This window comes from Betta splendens, chromosome 14 (assembly GCF_900634795.4).
Source record: "Betta splendens chromosome 14, fBetSpl5.4, whole genome shotgun sequence".
Classification (NCBI taxonomy): Eukaryota; Metazoa; Chordata; class Actinopteri; order Anabantiformes; family Osphronemidae; genus Betta; species Betta splendens.
The window spans coordinates 3,454,995-3,473,177 of NC_040894.2; the positions used below are offsets into that span (position 1 = coordinate 3,454,995).

The following is an 18,183-nucleotide window of genomic DNA, read 5'->3' on the forward strand; positions in this document are numbered from 1 at the left end:
TTATATTCACAGCCACAAATCTGGAAGCTGAAGACTGCAGCGTAGTCCATAGTAAATAACGTGAGTGAGCATGTGGGACATTCTGAGAGCGCGGCCCATTTGCAAAGCAAATACGCTCCCGATTTACCAATCCATATCTGAGCTCCTGATGCTGACGTAATCACATTTGGTCATTGCACAGGGGTGGAAAAGTGCTTCCTCGGTGCCTGAGGGCTGCTGTGCTGTGCTGCAGGCGGCTCCTGCTCGCTAACAACCCCCAGCAGGCCGAGAGCGGTGGAGCTGCAGGATTCATCCACCCCAGGCTAATCGGCTCACACAGCAGCCTGATGCACAACCAGGAGGGTGGTGTTGACTGTATTACTCTAGCGACAGTATTAAAACCACATTACCATCCTCGGGATGTTAAACAACAGTTTTAATTAGGATTTAAAGGTAAGACAAAGAAGAGGAAAGTGGATCCTTTAACCGGTGTTTAACGAAGGGATGGTGGGTTTTAGATCCTGTAGCTGTTTATCAGTGCTTCTGCTTGAGCCTGAATTAAAAATGTCCAACTGTTTAAAAAGCTAAAAAAGATTTCTCTTCTTGGACAGTTATAGCTCCCACATCTGTATAATGGTACAACTGGTGCAAGTTTGTGATGTAGACTTCAGTAGATTTAAAATAGGGACTAATCAGATTAGACGTGTGAGAAGCTGCAGTAATTAAAAACAAACAAAACAATCAGCCAATAAATCCATTCCTTATTACGATGGGTTTTAATATTCCCATCTTTCTCTTTTTTGACCTCAAACCAATCTCTTGCTCTCCTCATCTCATTTGAGGCAGCTGCTAGCTGGGGGCCACATTCATAGAAATTAGCAAATGACATATTTGCCCTTTGAGGACCCATCTGCGCCGAGTGCAAATACCGCCTCGCGTTCGTTCCTGCTCGGTGGCATTTCAGGTTCAGGGAACCACAGCAATCAGCGCTGGATAAACAATACGACTGAATGCTTGAGGACGAACCGCGGGAGGATTTAAAAAACATGTATAAATATACAATACAGAAATTATCACCAGACTGTACTTGACCTTATACTTAAAATCCAAACCACACAAGCTCATCTGAAGCATCAGGCAGCAGCACTTTGGTGAACACAGCTGCTTGTGGAACAGACCCGCTAAACTCTATTAATGACAGACTGGTAGAAACGGGACGGATCCAGAAACCTGCTCAGACGTAAATCGGTGCCATAGATGTCATTTCTTGTTTAATTATGAAAATGAGATTGATTAGAAGGATCTGTAGATCGAATTTTACGCCTCAAGGTCCAGAACGCCTCCTCCATTCATCTTCCCTTCTGAAGACTGTCTGGAGACCTTTCGCAGGTTAAATTAAATTAAATGGTTGCCACAAATCATACAGATGATGCACATCCCTCATTTTTAGGACTTTCTCAGCCTTGGTCACAAAATAATAAAAGCAAGCGGGATTTTTTATAGGATTCTGATGAAGATAACCACATAAACCTGCTGTAATTAATCTGATCATGAGCTCATTGTTCAGTCTGTGATGCAGTGCAAACAGAGAGGTCTGAAGTCTCTTCAGGAGCTCACAAGGGCGGTGGACACATGATACATCTGAGTCTTCATCCGCTGCTTCATTTCTCTTATCATCTGACATACAGCCAGAGGGTAACAGCAATACACTGTGGTCCAGTCCTCACACACGCTGCCCTGTGGATCAGAGGGAAACACACGCTGAGACAAAACAATCGGGCAGAAAGAGAGCGCACACTGCACACGGGGAGACAGGAATACAGGACTGGACTGGAAGAGGAGCACAGAGGCCTCAGAACATCCTTCAGGGACTGGAGTCCCAGAACCGCTCCCTGCTGAACACATCTAAACCCAAGGAGTGGGCGCTTGGAGGTTCAAACCTCTCCTTATCCACTCAGTATCTCTGGAGGGGACACTGAAGTGGAGCCAGCGCACAAATAAACAGGTGGACAACAGGTTGAACTGGTCACTTCACACAGAGACAATGACAAGAGGAGGCAGAAGCGCCGACCAGCCGCCACTCGACGTCCTGACGCAGTCCTCGCGTTGGTGCAGGTCTGATGCCGCTCACAGCTTCTACTTTCACGCGCGACTGCGCGCACTCACCCGTATCTTGTAGCGCTCCCTGATCCCGACTCGTATGGCGAAGGTGGATCCTGGCAGGAGAGGCATGCACAGACACTCACCGTACTGCTGAGCTAAACTCAGGTCCAGGCAGCACGGAGCCAGAGCCCCGAGGACGCCTGCAAGCACAGACCCGACCCGTCAGCGTGTGATGAACGTGGTTCCAGTACAAAACACGAGGGAGCGAGAGACACCAAGTTCTAGATACAGAGGAAGAAAGTTGCGTTACATGTAGTCTTGTCTCCACACACGTCGAACAGGCCGGTGCTCCAGCCTCCCCCCGTCTGCGTGATGGTGGTAATGGTTGTCGTGGTGACGCCGAGGCCGGGCTGCGTGAGCACTGGGCCCGCGGCTGCAGGGACGCTGTTTGACCTCCAGCGGTCGTCACCGCCTGCGGTGAAAACCACCACCTCCTCGTCTTGAAGTGACAGCTCCGGCCTGGAATTACATGTTGGACGTGTCCTTGACGAACTCACTCATCCTGACATCAACAGCAGGTTTAAAATGAAACCAAAACCTCTCAAATTAACCAATTAGTATTTGTTTTGCTTCCTGCACACAGGGATTTCATTCATTCATTCAGCTAATTTCATTTTCCTAAAGCGGGAGGTTTTAGATTCAGAAGACGTCTATGGAGGATCAGCATCATGGCCCCACAATTGCTTTAATATATCCAGCTAATATCATCCCAGCACTGATAAAATACTGTATGCAAAACACCCGCCATCTGGTTTCAGGCTTCAGCAACAGTTTAATAACAGCAAACTGCAGCAAAGGCAAAATGATAATACCTTTAATTTAGCAGCAGGAAGTGCAAAAGCAGAATCTGCAGCAACATTAGGTTAAAGGAAATATTTCTGATTCGTTTGTCTTTTCACAGATGCGTAAAAGAAGGAAAGCATCAAAATAACAAAGCTGAATAAGATAAGTGAGCTGTTGGCTGTAATTCCATTGTGGTGACAACACTGTGCACCATTAGGGACAAAGAAGCACTTACTGATGTGTGACTGTCGTCTGCTCCATGACTGGAAGCAACTGGCATCCAGAGGGGGGTGAGGCGCGGAGATGAGAGAGCGGAGGGCGAGCAGGAAGTCAGCAGCAACGAGGAGGTGGAGGGGGGAGGAGTGACACTTCCCCAGCGAGCGGGCGTGTGTGGAGGCTGATAAAGCAGCAGCCGGGCGGCCGGGCCAGAAGCTGCGTGACCAAGATAAGTCGAGTTGTCTTCTGTCTCCACTTTACCGCGTCCCGCTATAACGCAGCCAGCGGAGGGAAGGCAGATACACATCAGGCTTTGGGAATACGATCAGATGTGAATTAGTGCATATGTTCAATCTAGTCAGAGCCGGCAGCTGTTTTATAAATAATTCACGTGTCTAATAAATAACAATGATATTCACAAGGAATAAAAGTCACACACTCATTGGACGTGTTGAAGTATCAGTTAGTTTGACTCATGACATTCAGTCACATTCATAGTTTGCCCTTATTAAAGCGACATACAGTAAATGTTAGACTCACCCTTAAGGCAGCAGCACAGACTTGGAGTCAAGAAGTGAAAGACGCATTTCAGAACCAGGCAAACACCAGCGGTTCATGCATTCGTGCATTTCCTGTGCTCTGGCGCTGACCTTTAGGTTTCAGCATTGGGGGAAAGAGGTGAGGGGAGCGGTACGTGCCAGAAGCACACGTAGTGAAACCGTCTGCAGACAGGCTCAAAACAAACCCAAACATTTAGTTTAGCTCCTTTTCAGTGTTTTGTGGTAGTAATAAACAGTAAATGAAGCTTATTTATTTGCTCCTCGTAGGTTCACCTGCCACTTGAACCTGCAATTCAAACCTCCAGCAGATCCAGGATCAGGGCGGCCATTCGCCCCGACCGGCGAGGTGTCAGCGAAGACGCAAAAGAACAAAAGACAACACAAAGAGCAGCAGCAACAAGAGGCAGATAATAGGACGGACAAGTCGGCGCAGCCTGTAAGTGCAGAGAAAACACGGGCTCCAAGGCTGAGCACAGCTGCAGAAAGACAGAGAGCGAGACAGCAGGAGCAAAACTACAGGAGAAGGAGGAAGCCGAGGCGTCGCGGAGGCTCACAGGGTCCTCGTTGTCGGTACGACGGGGCCAAAAGCTTATGACTTCCCCAAACCATGACACATTCCTGGTATGTGTTTTACTCTTGTGTGGAACACCTGCCTTATGAGAAATAAAGCAGCACAGAGGAGAAAAACAACAGTGAGGCGCTGAATATTTCACAAGTTTTATTTTATTTCTGGAAAAGCAGTGGGGGAAGCAGCAGCCATGGCTACGCTGTGGATGCTGCTTTCCTCAGCTAGAAAACAGGGAAGCTGTCTGACAAGCTGACGCGAGGGAAGGACACGTCTCCACTCAAACCAACACAGCAGACGCGTTAGCATCTATACGGAAAACAATAGAATGACGAGGATGCAAAGGAGGTTGGCCTTCGACCAAAAAAAAATGCTTTTATAATGAAGAACCAATTCTGTGTATTAGAGTCATAATAAACAGGGAGGAAACGGCAGATTCATGGTGTCGTGTTTGACAAAACCAAAATCTAGGAAAATGATTGTGATGTTTCACAGATGTCAGAGACATTCCTTTCATGCAGCTGATCCATCCACTGCAAGTACAGAAGAAACCCGCAGTCTTAGAATGATATCAGTGAAACAGAGACCAAACCCGTCCTGTTAGATTCAAATATTCCGAGGGAACACCCGGCAGTGAAACGACGAGGATCTTTACAACATAATACAATGTGCATCAGCACATCAGAGTAACATGAAGTCTGAAACACAGAAGATTTAGTCAGCATACTATGGCTTCAGTCCATTTTATCGTAGCATATCATGATCTAAATGAGTCCCTCACAAATAACTCACTGCTGAATGTGCCCCCGTGTGCCTGCGTGTGATTAAGTGAATGTTAATCTAATCAATCAGATAAACCAAAGTGTCCCCGATGTCCACGGTGAGGCCGTTGTCAGCCAGGGTGACCTTCTTCTCCTCTAGATTGATGTTGAACACCGATTTGCTGGAGATGGGTAATTTGCCCTGTTCCTCCTGTCCCAGGACAGGCACCCTGCGTGGCCCCAGCAGGGGGTCCTCGTACCTCATCAGCTTCACCCTGGAAAGGTCTAGTGGGGGAAAAGGAGGCAGAATTAGAGCCGGTAAAAATCAGAGAAGCTGAGGAGTCGTAATCAACACATCCAAACTGGTTACACATTCAAATGCAAACCTTTATTCTACCTGTAGCAACAATTTTCCATTCACAGTGGGAGTTGTATGGACATCAATCACATGGATTGTGTGTCTTATTTTACTAGTGAGCTATTAAATGTGATGCCGTTTGGTCCGTACAGTACAGGCGAAGTCAGTTCCAAGTTAATGTATATCTGCTGCATACTCATTTATCTTACGAACCTTTGATGAGTCTGTTGACCTTGGCTAATCTACGGATGACACAGTCTCTTCTGTCTCCTTGTCTGATGTCAACCTTTGTAGAAAACAGCCCATTGCACGGCTGAGGGTTGACCAGGGACACGCTCACTCCCGGCTGAGTGAACAAAAACAACAACACAAACTCATTTTAATTGTTCATTTGAGTGCAAAACGTCCCCCGCTCCAACACACAAACAGAGCTGCACACAAAACAAGCACCTACTGAGATAAACACAGACGTACAGCAAATATTAAGAGAGCAAAATTAGGTCACAAGCTGACAAATGGGCAATGGAAGAAAGAAGCAGCGCACACGCAACCACGAGCGAACGCACAGCCACACGCATTTACCTCTGATCTGAAAACACAGAACGGTTTCCCCGGGCAACAGTCTTCCTTCACTTTGTCGTCAGCCTCCGAAGCAAACAAGATGTCGATCTGCTCCAACTGCAAGGTGAGAAAACAATAATAGATAATCAGCTGATCGTCTACATCAGAACGCAGGTGGGTTTGGTTTGCAAAGCAGCAAACGCTCCTGCAGCGATCAAAGACGCAACATTTGAGATGCAAACTCTGAAAACTGATCTACCAAAAATACATTTGCGAAATTTAATAATGTTCAGAAGAACGTGTAGACTTTAAAAGACAGTTTGTTAATAGATTTAGTAGAGCATCACTCGGGTTTTGTGGGCTCAGTAATTCAACATTTGCTTTTCTCTTTCCAACATGATGGAAAACGTTGCTCGTTACATCCATAACATAGTAATTGATCTTTAGCTATGATTAAATCCAGCGTACAGTATTACTCTGACATGGATTGTGTGCATTCTGGCCGTGTCTGTGCAGACAGAAAAGCGTTTTTGACTGACAGCTCAGCTCAGCTCAGGTTTGTCTCCACTGAATCCTGCACAAGTATTGAAATTCAGCCTAAAACCACTTTTGAGGAAATGCTGCAGCTGCTAGTTTCATCTTGACATTTCTATTAACACAAACAGGACCTAATCAACCAAACCTGACGATGCTGATTGCACAAATGTCGAGTTGGTTTCTGACAGAGATCATCAGGAGTTGAGTCGAACCCAATGGGAAATCTCATTTTAGAAACACACCTCCAGAGAATTTGTTAAATAGACCAGGTTCTCTATCAGAACTGCACGCTCATCAAACTCCAGCTCCAGATTCAAAACCCTGGGTCCATTCTTCTCCAGGTTCTCCTAAAGAAGGAAGAAAGCAAAACCCAAAATGTTAGAGCTCCCCTTAGGAGTAAACAAAAGCGTCAGCAGGATTTCATCCAACTATGGGAAAATGTGTTTTAGTTTAGAATTCAGCATCATACAGGATGTTCATTGCTATGCTGGCGATGCCATTACACGATTATTATAAAAATAAAATCTTTGTGAACAAAAGATGCCAAATCAATCCCTCAAAGTAAACCTGGAAAAGAAAACAAGCTGAAAGCTGAAAAACCAACTTGAGACACACAAGGGGGATAAACACAAAGCTCATCATGACTATTTATTAGCTGTGTTCTGTTTGATCACTTCAGTCAAACAGCAACGTCTGCGCAAAGTCTGCACAAAGCCCAGAGCACCTGGGATGTGGCATCTACAATTTTAATAACACCCCGATTACTTCATAGATATTTGACCTTAAATGTACAAATACAACCACTTGCGACGCATTTAGTAAAAGCTGTTTGCAGCCGATTGCAAACTGCTTTAACAGTAAAGTGCAGTCGAGTTGTTACTTTACAGTTTGGGAACACACTGAGCCCAGGCGGCCTATGGAAAGAGTGTTTTGCACACTATCGCAACAATAAACCCACAGAAATCCGCAGACCAAGTAGTTCCTCTCGTTCCTTTGGAATCTCAATGCGATACGGTTACGCAACTGTCTTGTACGTTGCCGTAGCTGGACACAAAGTAATAAAAAGCAGCAGGATACTTCAATATACCAACAGGATTAACACAAGAGGCAAAGCTGTACAAAAACAAGAAAGATGAACCAACGTGAGGAGAGACGGACTGGAACAGACCCAGACCAGTAAAGTTTGTCCACAGGGAAGCGTGGATGGTGACGCTTTATTATGTTCAGTAAAAGTTCCTCCACGTCTCACCTTGATCATGGCGACAAAAGGCATGACTCTCTTCATGTATTTCTTCAGCTCAGGCAGGGCTCCCAGTTCGCTGGCTATCACCTTGTTGTCTGGAAGGACGCCATTGTTGCTCTGGAAAACAACAACAGGCCAAACTAAGACAGACTACAACTTAGAGCCCTCGCGTTTCTGCATGTCTAATAGAAAAGCCTGCATCTGCTGTGTGTGTTGCTCACCTTATAATGTTTGCCAAGCAGGGATAAGGCGCTGTGCTGCCAGGGAGGGTAGCTCTTGGCCACGTAGATGGTGCAGTGCGAGGGCTTGGCTGGGGGCTTTGAGTCACCTTTCTGTTGGAGAAAACAAGCCTCAGAAACTGGATTTGTGGGTGGTTCAATATGCTAAAAGTGTCCGTATGTGCATTTGCACAAATGGAACCTGGTGTAGTAAAAACCATAAGAAATAATAAGAGAGACGCATTAAGAAATAATAAAAACTATTGACTTTTCTGTTCCTGTTTTGTCCACAACAACAAAACATTCATAGCAATTGGGTGGCGGCTGCAGCATGTATGTATTAGTAGGAGAAATTGTTGGCCGTCTCACACTTGTCGATACTTGTTTTGCTTTTCTCATTACTGCACTGATGAAGAACTGAACAAACAAACAATAGGTGCTGCTGCTGTGGATACTGAGGACTTGAAGTCTTTAAAAATTAAACATCATTTTAAAGCCTCCAGACAGAACCTACCAACATCAATAACCCACAGTTATGTTAAAGCATGTTAAAGATCATATTTGCTGGTGGGCGCCTACAGTGTTGCTAATTTCAACGATTAGAAGCAGATCATAGTCTAAATTCAAACATGATCACGTCTCGGCCTCTTTCTATTTAAATAATTTTACTGCGTTACTTTATGCACGTATCCAGCAGCCTGCTAAACAACAACTGAGGGGGGGAATATTGCTGCCTCTAATTTAATTTTTTTTTATTTAATAAAAATATATTCTTGTTATCAAATAACTTACTTAAAGTCATTACAGTGGTAAATCAGCAGTGAAGCGTGAGAGACCACTGGCACCTATTCACCTTGTTCTTGGGTGGAACCATGTAAGCTTTGAGTCGCAGGCGGAGGTCGTGAGCGGTCTCCATCAGGTACTGAGACGAGCGGATCAGAATCTCATCAACTGGACCCGCCACAGGCCACGACGCCTTCATCAAGCTGGTCTGTGAGAGAGAGGAAACATGAAAGAACTGATGGGAGTACGACTGGAACAGAACAACCGTGTTTCCAGTGTGACCAGTGTTTTTAATCCCGTAACACGAGCTTTAACAAAAACAAGCCACCCTCCACATCAGCCGGGCCTGACTGTGTACCTCTGCGTGCATCGAGTGCCTCTTAGGTCTTTAGCCTATTGAACACACCAAACAGAAAAAAGCGCCACTAGTTGTAGGGCTTTTGTAGTTGCTAAGCGACGACTGAAAACCCATCTACAGAGCAGTGACACTCCTTCATATTCATAAATTCTAGTGTTAAAAATATTCCAGGCTCTGTGCTGTGGGGAACGTGCAGCAGCGTGTGAATTCCTTTCATGCTGATGAGAGAAAGAAGCCCATTGTGTGAGACGAGCAGGGCTGCAGCAGTAAGACTGTCACGGTTTAATAACTGAAACTTTCATATCATGGTATACAATAACTTGTATTTACACCATTGATGCTACAACTGTGCAGCGTAGTGTTGGTGCAGACCCTTATAATGAATGTTTGGTACCTTCTTTTACTTTAAAGGTGATAAATCTAGCAAAGCAGAGAATTTAAGATTTAATGCTCACAAGAAACTCATAACATGAAACCCACATTTTGATGCAAGTGTTTCGTACCTTGCCCAGCAGACTCCAGGTGTATTCACAAAGGTGTGGGCAGATGGGGGCCAGCAACAGCGTTTGACTCTCTATGAACTGGAAGACGAGGTCCCTGTGCATGCCTTCGATAGCCAGCTCACGATACTTATCTTTGGCTGCCTGCAAATACAAACGCAGCTCACGGTTTAAAAGGACACTCATAATCACGTCCCTGTTGCACAATTTTTTAATCTAATACATCAGATTAAAAATACTTGAACACCACCATACTTGACTTTATATAATGATGACTGAGTATTTTGTAGAGAGGACATTTTATGTACCTGGAACTCAAAGAAGCCACTTTTTAAAGCCTCTTTGTACATCATCCTATCGTAGTGCTGCTCAGTCTTCAAGATGCCAGCGTTCATCTCACTGTTAGGACACAAAAATGAAGAGATTTAAATTAAGATGGCAAGTTAAACTCATTCAACTACAAATGGCCCTAAACTGTTGTATTTACCTGTTAAATACCCGGTCGTTGAAGGTGTCTGCAGGTCCGGTCCTCAGGTTGTTCTGGTTTGCAATCATCTCCTTCACCCACTCCACCCAGGTGTAGAGGCGCAGGATGCCAGCATCAGCCATGGTCTCAACAAAGTTGGCATCTTCCACCGTATCGCCAGCATCAGCTAAAGCCAGACGCATACCTGATGAGGTAACAAGAGTGTTAAAACAGGAGAGAACAGCTGCATGTAACACGTGGAAGTATTACTTCTACCATGCTCCAATAAATTGATTTCATAGTCTGTCTTTTCTTTTATTCGCTTGCCATCCCATCATATGGAGAGCAAATCATGCTCAGCAAAACAAAATGTTGCAATAAACCTGCTGGAGAGATCTTACTGAATAAACACTGCCTCGCTGGTTATACCTTGAATAATACATGTGGAGTAAGTAATTACAGAGAAGATCATTAGGTACAATGCATGAAAAGTGAAAGAGCATTGAACAACAGCTCAAAGCAACACAGCCAACTTCTGAACAGTAATCATGTTCTGATCATAGACACAAAGCAGAAAAGATATTCATCCAGCGTAACGCAGTCATCTGTTCTAAATGCACACCTGAATACTTTTTCTTCAGTGTTTAAATGAAAGCAGACAAGGTTACTATAAAAAATGAGAAAAGCAAAAAATAAATAAAATAATTTAATATTAGATCGAGATAAATCATAAAAAAAGGGAATGTACCATCTGCTGAGAACTTGTCAATAGCTTGACTGAGAGTGAGGAAGTTCCCAGTTGATTTGGACATCTGGTAAATAGAAAAACAAATGTTAGCAGCCAGAATCCTTCAAGTATGCCCACCCACATAAGTTTGTTACAAAACACAGCGGTAAAGAAAACATTAAGCCGTAAGCAACAGTATTTAGGAACGTTAAGATGTTCAAACACTGTAAATAATTAATGCCACATGCATAAAAACACAAACACGACCTAACCTGTGTAAAAAAAAGAAGAGATAAATAATTCAATTCAACACAAAGGCTGTTATTTCCGACCTTCTCTGAGTTAAGGAGCAGATGTCCATTGGCTCGTGCTGCCTTCGGCCACTTCCCACTGTGAATCAGAGAGAACTTCCATGTCAGGAAATCACATTTCTCACCTCAAAAACAAACTCCCAGGGTTAAATGTTGAAACGAAGTAAAAATCATAACATGTGAGAACCCTAGCTCCTAAAATGTCTGCTGCTACACTGAGTGAGTCACGTGGACAAGCTTACTTGTCTTCAGGCCACATTGCCACATGGTTGTAGAGATAGTAGGACAAATGGTTGGGAACCAGGTCTTTGCCAGACACGCGCACATCCACAGGGTACCAGTACTCAAACTCTCTCCTCAGCCTCTGGAGATGCTCTCTGGGGATGTCAGTCTTTGGAAAAGGAGCCGTCTTAAAGAAGATATAGTCCCACACCTCTCTGGTCATCTGCCTTGCTCTGTTAGAAGGAAACGATGAAAATGTACAGTCAGGGTTTAAGGGAAAAAATAATATATTTATATATAAAAAAACACGTGTTTAGCTATAGGTGTGCGTTCATACTTAATGCCCAGAGGGGAGGCTCCCTGTCCATTGAGCACACCTCCCTGAAGGAGGTGGGCTACAGTGTAGAACGCCATGTAGATGGTGGAGTCCGATAGTGACTCAATCAGCCACTGCTCGTCCCAAGGAAGCCGTGTTCCTATGGCAACCGGGAGGCGTGCACATGTACAAAGGAATTCGGAGAGAGAAAGGCATGTACAGAGTCATAAAAGAGAAAGAGGAAAAACACCAAATTGCCTAGAAAACATCTGTATTGATGGGATCTATTGATGTATTTTTGTGGAGGCAAACACTAGTTCTTTTAAATTGTCTGCACTTTACTTCATAAAAGTGTGAGAGGACCTCATTTTTCAGTGACTTGAAGGTTTTACTTTAAGACAAATGACTTCTAGAAATTTATAGGAGAGATAGAGAAACCTTTCTGTTTCCTTCTCTCTGAACAAACTATCAACCAATCAGGTTGGGGGGTTGGTTTTCCATAGAGATTAACTTGATTTTACTTGAAGCATCCATTAATAATTCAGGATGTCAATATATCTGATAGATGTCTAAGACCTGATTTTTCTGTCAGTAGTCCCTCTGAGACTCTGCTTCATATACTAAAGATGCAACAACATGCCAAGAATGTAGTGAGTGCAGTGTAGTTTGCCCCCACGTCTTTTCTGTTCCTGCAAGAACAGAACAGACAGACTGTCGCCAAGTGCTTTTTTGTCAACGCTCTGTCTCCATCTACAGACAAAATATAAGTAATGTACTAGTTTTCATCTTTGATGAGGTCAAAAATATTATTATTATTACTACTATTATTACTATTCACTGTATTGCTGAGGTATAATAAGGTAAAAGCGGAGGCACTCACCAAGTCCATATGTGCGGGAACACGCATGCTCCTGCAGCCAGTCCAACGTTGCCTCAAAGTTTCGTCGTGTCTCGTCACAAAATCTGTGATGGTACATTATGTTTGAGTAGATTATATTTTCAACATGTTGAAAGCCATCAGGCCACTGTCTTACGTCTCCAAAGACTTGAGGGCTTCATTGGCCTGCTTCTTCCACTCAGCATCGCCATAGTCCAAATACCTAAAAGATACAAATACAGTGTAGACTGATGGTGAACAGCATCAGCTTATCATTCTGCACCTGCGAATCCAGACAAAACATTCAGATGGCACTTACCACTGGTCACAAAGAGCCACCACACACTCGTCAGCTGAACGCGACATCACCTGTTTTTCTGGTTCCATGTAAATCATGGCTTCCCCCTACAACAAAAGAATAGAGGTCAAACTTTGTACATAAGCTCTATATGGCTGAAAACAGTGAAAGGGCAGAACACAGTTAAAGATTTAAAATTGTTCTAATATTGAATTATTTAGATTTTATAAAATAACAGCATCTTGCCTTCTCTACCATCAACCTCTGGATTGGCTTCTTCACATCCTGGACCTTCTGCCCCTTGTAGCCATCAACTAGCATGATCTAAAGAAACATATTTTAATGTTGATCTGTTAAAACCAGTCCAGACCCTGCAGTTGAACACTGATCATGATCAATAAAAATAATAATAATAACAATAATAATGAAAATAAATGAGACCTTCATGGATAAATCACTAAGTCTAGAGACAAAATAAGCATTGAACTCAAAGTTAAATCCAAAGTTTCCTCACCCCTTCATAAAAGCCTTTGAGGTAGACTTTCTCCTTGGCCTCAGCCAGCTTCTCCTTGTCATTCTGGCTCTGGATTTTTAGCTCGTCACACACCAGAGGAGCGGACAGGTTCCCGTAGCCTGGGATCTCTATGATAGGCACCTGACATATACACACACACACACACACACACACATACATGCATAAACGCTCAAACAGGGACACATTTTGCAACTCTTAATTAGATTTCTTGCAAGGTGACTGGAAAGAAACTGAGCGAACAGATCCGCTTACCGGCTCAAAGGGCAACACCATTTTATCCTCAATTCCATACTTCTCCCGTAGAGCCTTATGCAAACATATGCAAACAAAATGTTTCATTCAACACATGCAGAATAATAGTTTTGCTTGCATTTACACATTTTCCCTCAAGAACCATTTATTTCAACTAAAACCTGAAAAAACCTCCAGTAATATAATTCACAAATATCTAACAAAAATTTTTTTTACTATATTTTTTCCAGTGTTAGTGTGAAGCAGACCTGCCTAAGTAGAAAAGATTCTGTAACCTTACCTCCTTCTTCTTGATGTCTCTGAGAGCTGCAATGTCATCAGGAGCATCAGACGGTACGCTGGTAACTACCCCAGTACCTGAGGAAAACACAGACAAGGCAAATCAATTCAAAGAGTCACACAATTTGACTGTTTTATCAAAGAAAAAAAAACAGTAGACCATGATCTGGGAACTAATAAACTCTTTTTATTAGTTCGCTTTTGAGAAATATTAACCAATAAGATACATAAATATAAACAAACAAACAAACTACACTCTTCAAGCACCAAACAATATAAAAATAAAAACAGAGCCACTCGCAATGCAATTAGATCCATTTCCTATATTTACAAATGTTCTCCCTCAGGGCGAAAAGGCAGCCATTATTCCAGCCGCTGACATCACGGTACAACACTAATAAATTCTATGCCGACCTTCGTCTTCGTTTCAAACTCCTCATTATTTGCCCATGCAGCCCGCCAAGAAAAGGGAGATATAAGGGGTAAAGTTCAGAAATGAGAGCCGGAATAAATTCTTTGTGACGAAGGAAGGAGAGGGAATCTACTCAAATATATTTTGGCTCAAGAGCAACACCGGCAGAATTACTTTTAACAATTCTGACACTTTATGGGAAACAGAAAATAACTAATTATCTCCAGCTTAACTGATACAGAGAGGTCATACCTTTGTCCTCTTTGATGGTGAGCATGGGCAGAGCATAGATGATCTTGTAGGAAGTCAGAGGAGCACTCAGCGCACAGCCAAGGATGTCCTAGGAAGAGACAGATGATGTAATTATGTGAGTTAAAGGATCCTAATTCTGGTTTAGAGCAGAATAAATATGCAATTAATATAACAGTACTTCTAGTTTAAATCATAATGGATTGTGGTGTTTAAGTCATACTAATGAAAGAAAAAAAAAACATCTCTTTTAAACTGATTTGATGAGGCAGGAAGAAATAGGTTGGTACCTGTCCCAGTATTTCCAGTACCACTGGCACCACTCCATTCTCTTTGGTGAAGCCCTGGAATGACATGTTCCTGGCAGATCTACTGGTGCAGATGAATATGTCCCCGTTGGTTGTCTCAAAGGCAACGTACTTCATGTCGGGCCTCACCCAGCAGTTGGTCTGACCGAACATGGTCTCTGGCCTCAGAGTGGCAGCCACCAGGAAGATGTTTTTACCTTTCATGCCGCTGTCAGTAGAACAACATCATTAAATGACCCTCTTTATGACAGCAGTAGTCGTGTTGTGTTAATCAGTATCAGAATAATAAATGTAAATTAAATCATGCAATACTAGTAGTTAGAGCTCAGCGTTTTCAGTTTGTTACCTGCTATAAAAAACTTTGGACTTGAATTTTGCAGTGTATGGTTCAACGATCTTCATCTTAATGAGAGTGTACTCCTGAGGTCCAACTCCCTGCAGGCGATAAGAGAAATACAGATTTAAAATGTGGAAAATGTACAGAACCATTTCAAATATTTAGTCATTAGGTGACTCGATATTTTTGCTATCCATCATACAGACATGCTCACAAACATTAAACCCTGCTTTTGACTATTATTACATATTTCATTCAGATGGTTAAAACGTACCTCTCCCGTCTGCCGGTCATGGTCCATGCACGGCTGCCCATCCTTGGGGGAGTATATGGTGTACCTGCAGGTGATTTGGAGACAGTCAAGTCACGCAGCTATAGGTTAAATTCCATCTATCAGCTTCCTGTATTGCTGCAAGAGTGCTTTGAAAGAAAACGTTTTATAGAAATTTCCCAGTGATCATACCTTTTTCCAAACTTGATCTTTTTCCTGTCCTTCAGTGTGAGAAACTGCCACCTGACAAATGAGTCGTAGTAGGGGTTCACATCTGTAGTGATAAATGAACGCCTCCAGTCAACCTGTGAAACAACAGTGACATGCAGTTAGCAAACAAATTCAATGCTCAATGTAACGCTCAGCACAACTGCATAACTACAGTATGAATAGGAAAACATGTGCAAGGCCAAAAGAGCTTTACATTCACATGAATCTGGCAATGCAACACAAATCACAACACAGTTGCACTCAATTGAAAATTTGTGAGTAGATCAATTAATAAAATTTTAAATATCAAAAAAATAGTGACACGCAGCCCTAATTGATAAAATGTGAATAATAAAAAGGTGCTGTTGAACAACACTGCCATCTAGCAGTCAGGGGCCACACACAAAATAAAACAAAAAGCAAACCATCCACATAAAAATGTTTTAAACACAGTATCAAGAAATATAATTTTATGTACTGAGTATTTTCTGACCTCACCACATTGACTTCTAACACATATTTTACCCAATAAGAATGTACACAGGTACATGAACATTACAAATAAAGCTAGATTGGGCAACACTTTAAGTCACCTTGACTCCCATTTTCTTCAGGTCTTTGACAGCTAGAGGAGGGAAGTACTCCAGCCAGTGTTCAGCACTGGCAAATTTGGCAATCTCCACATCATTAAGGCCCAAAGACCTCATTATATCCCACTGGAAGGTCGAGGAACCGGATTTGGCCACTGCTTTACTCTAAGAGGGAGAAATAAGGAAGAGTCTGATTAACATTGTAAACAGCTTTAAATGACAATGAATGTTGAACCAAATATTATGCGATTAGATAAGCATACACAAATTACATACTCAAAATGCAATTATTACCAACGCCCTAAACAAAACTCTATATATTAGATATACAGCCAATTCACATTTTAGTTTTTCTATTAAACAACTTTTCATAATGTAAAACTACCTTTTTTCCTTTTGCTTTGTCTCTGATGATGATTTCATCAGATGTCTTTGTCTTCTCTTTCTCCTCTTCCTCCTCATCTGGAAACTGTGGAGGGTTTCCATAGAGCTCCATCTCCCTCATCAGCTTGTCTGCACAGGCCTAGTGGATACAATATAGATAGGATTTAATGAAAACCGTTACATAAATTGCATATATTACGTTAAACAGATAAAACAAACAACACTTACTTTGATTGGCATTCCTGTGCAGTGCAGCCCAAATGGGAAGAGGCATCGCTTCCCTTTTAAAGACTGGTAACCAACACCAAACTGTAAAAAAACAAAGATTATGAGCAGTAGTATCTCAACTGTTAATTATTAAAAATTAGCTGATCTGATGGAAACCTTTGCAGGAAAATTGATGTCTTTGCACATCTGCCTGTGTGCGTTTGGATGCAAACTTACCTCACATTTTGACAAGCTAAACGTATGGCCAAGGTGCAATCTGCCATTCATGTAAGGGTAGGGGAAGGTGACAAAGTACTTGTTTTCACTGGAAGAAACAGAAATATTTATTTAAAACAGATTCCTACGAATTATTTGTCTGACTACATCTGGGCAAATCTAAGAAATACAACAGGGCAACAATCACGAAACTGGGCCAATGGTTTCCAGCTAAATGAAGATGTACGAATTGAATATGACCCTGCATTTGGGAGTTTTTTTTTTACAAACGGTCTTATAACTTGACATTGAACTACTCAAATGTCAAGTCTGTGTGACAGCAGACCTCAGACCACATCATTGGATTCTTTCTTGTCACTTACTTTGTGCTTTCTTCAGTTGTTGCTGGTGCATCCTGTTCAAATGTTTTCTCCTTCTCCCATTTCTCCTGGATCTCTTGCTCAATTTTCCTAAGAAAATCCAACTTAGCTGTTCCTTTCCGCTCCTACAACAGAATTAAAGATGTAAAGAGAATAATTTAATATGCAGAAGGCATCTCAGCGACTTGAAACTGTTATTTCCACGGAATTTAGCATAAAAAAAGTAAAACAGAAATACTATAAACACGTGCCCAGGTGAATCAGATTTTTCAGTCTAACTGCACTAGTTAACGCTAGCGTGGTTAGCCAACTTAGCCAATAGCTAATGCAAACAGTTAGTCTGTAATAGCGTATAAAGCGCGGCTAAAACCGCGTTAACCACTATAGATTGTGGGTATATACTGCACTAAACCTACCGTCATTTTAAACTACAATATCCGCTGGATACAGTTGCGTTGTTTAAACTGAGGAAACAGCAGAAGTATTTTCCAGTTTGACAAGAGAGACCCACGCCACCGGTGTGTAGCTGACGACACCCACAGTTTGGTTCGCGCCCGCGGCCTTCTGGGAAATGTTGTCCACACAAAAGTGTCGTATAGTTAAATATGAGGTAAACTACGACGAGAAATGTGATGGTTTTATTTCCCGTAAAATGTCCCAACTGACAACTGAGTTGATGGCGGTTTAAAACTCTATAGACCGCTGAGAATAAAAACACGGTGTGATTATAATAACGTCTGCCGTCTGACGT

The 18,183-nt window shown here is 42.6% G+C and overlaps 2 protein-coding genes and 1 long non-coding RNA gene across 4 annotated transcripts; 1 reads left to right on the forward strand and 2 right to left on the reverse strand.

Annotated features, from left to right (window-relative positions):
• Nucleotides 1-1,233: 1,233 nt before the first annotated feature.
• On the reverse strand, nt 1,234-3,886 carry plac8l1 (PLAC8 like 1). 2 transcript variants are annotated; one of them, XM_055514553.1, is made up of 5 exons: nt 3,682-3,886; nt 3,161-3,411; nt 2,393-2,601; nt 2,146-2,282; nt 1,234-1,716 (listed from the first exon to the last, which is right to left on the reverse strand). In XM_055514553.1, the coding sequence occupies exons 2-5, from the start codon at nt 3,184-3,186 to the stop codon at nt 1,585-1,587; spliced, it is 504 nt and encodes a 167-aa protein (XP_055370528.1). In that variant the 5' UTR covers nt 3,187-3,411; nt 3,682-3,886; the 3' UTR covers nt 1,234-1,584. The 2 variants fall into 2 exon arrangements, with proteins under 2 accessions (XP_055370528.1, XP_029030614.1); XM_029174781.3 differs by having other exon boundaries at nt 3,161-3,452.
• On the forward strand, nt 2,519-4,641 carry LOC129605112 (uncharacterized). Its single transcript, XR_008696641.1, has 2 exons — nt 2,519-2,660; nt 3,044-4,641. It is a non-coding gene; the product is annotated as an uncharacterized LOC129605112 (long non-coding RNA).
• LOC114870080 (leucine--tRNA ligase, cytoplasmic-like) lies at nt 4,407-18,105 on the reverse strand. The gene is made up of 32 exons (XM_029174757.3): nt 17,849-18,105; nt 17,436-17,557; nt 17,074-17,161; nt 16,858-16,938; nt 16,631-16,768; nt 16,249-16,410; nt 15,638-15,750; nt 15,449-15,512; nt 15,184-15,272; nt 14,820-15,045; nt 14,533-14,620; nt 13,870-13,946; nt 13,590-13,643; nt 13,317-13,457; nt 13,049-13,126; nt 12,824-12,909; nt 12,662-12,727; nt 12,508-12,590; nt 11,649-11,787; nt 11,332-11,544; nt 11,111-11,168; nt 10,800-10,863; nt 10,073-10,256; nt 9,894-9,984; nt 9,589-9,729; nt 8,798-8,935; nt 7,948-8,058; nt 7,733-7,843; nt 6,726-6,830; nt 5,968-6,063; nt 5,599-5,731; nt 4,407-5,312 (listed from the first exon to the last, which is right to left on the reverse strand). Exons 1-32 carry the CDS (start codon nt 17,852-17,854, stop codon nt 5,107-5,109), a joined length of 3,552 nt encoding a protein of 1,183 aa, XP_029030590.1. The 5' UTR covers nt 17,855-18,105; the 3' UTR covers nt 4,407-5,106.
• Nucleotides 18,106-18,183: the final 78 nt, after the last annotated feature.

Excerpts from the sequence above, each read along its gene's own strand:
- plac8l1 (XM_055514553.1), bottom strand. The coding sequence starts at position 3,186 with ATGGAGCAGACGACAGTCACACATCA. Across the intron at positions 2,283-2,392 it reads GTGTGGAGACAAGACTACAT|GCGTCCTCGGGGCTCTGGCT; the intron begins GTAACGCAACTT and ends CTGTGCTTGCAG. Across the intron at positions 1,717-2,145 it reads GGGAGCGCTACAAGATACGG|GGCAGCGTGTGTGAGGACTG; the intron begins GTGAGTGCGCGC and ends TCTGATCCACAG.
- LOC114870080 (XM_029174757.3), bottom strand. Across the intron at positions 15,513-15,637 it reads AAGATCAAGTTTGGAAAAAG|GTACACCATATACTCCCCCA; the intron begins GTATGATCACTG and ends AATCACCTGCAG. Across the intron at positions 9,985-10,072 it reads AACGACCGGGTATTTAACAG|TGAGATGAACGCTGGCATCT; the intron begins GTAAATACAACA and ends GTGTCCTAACAG.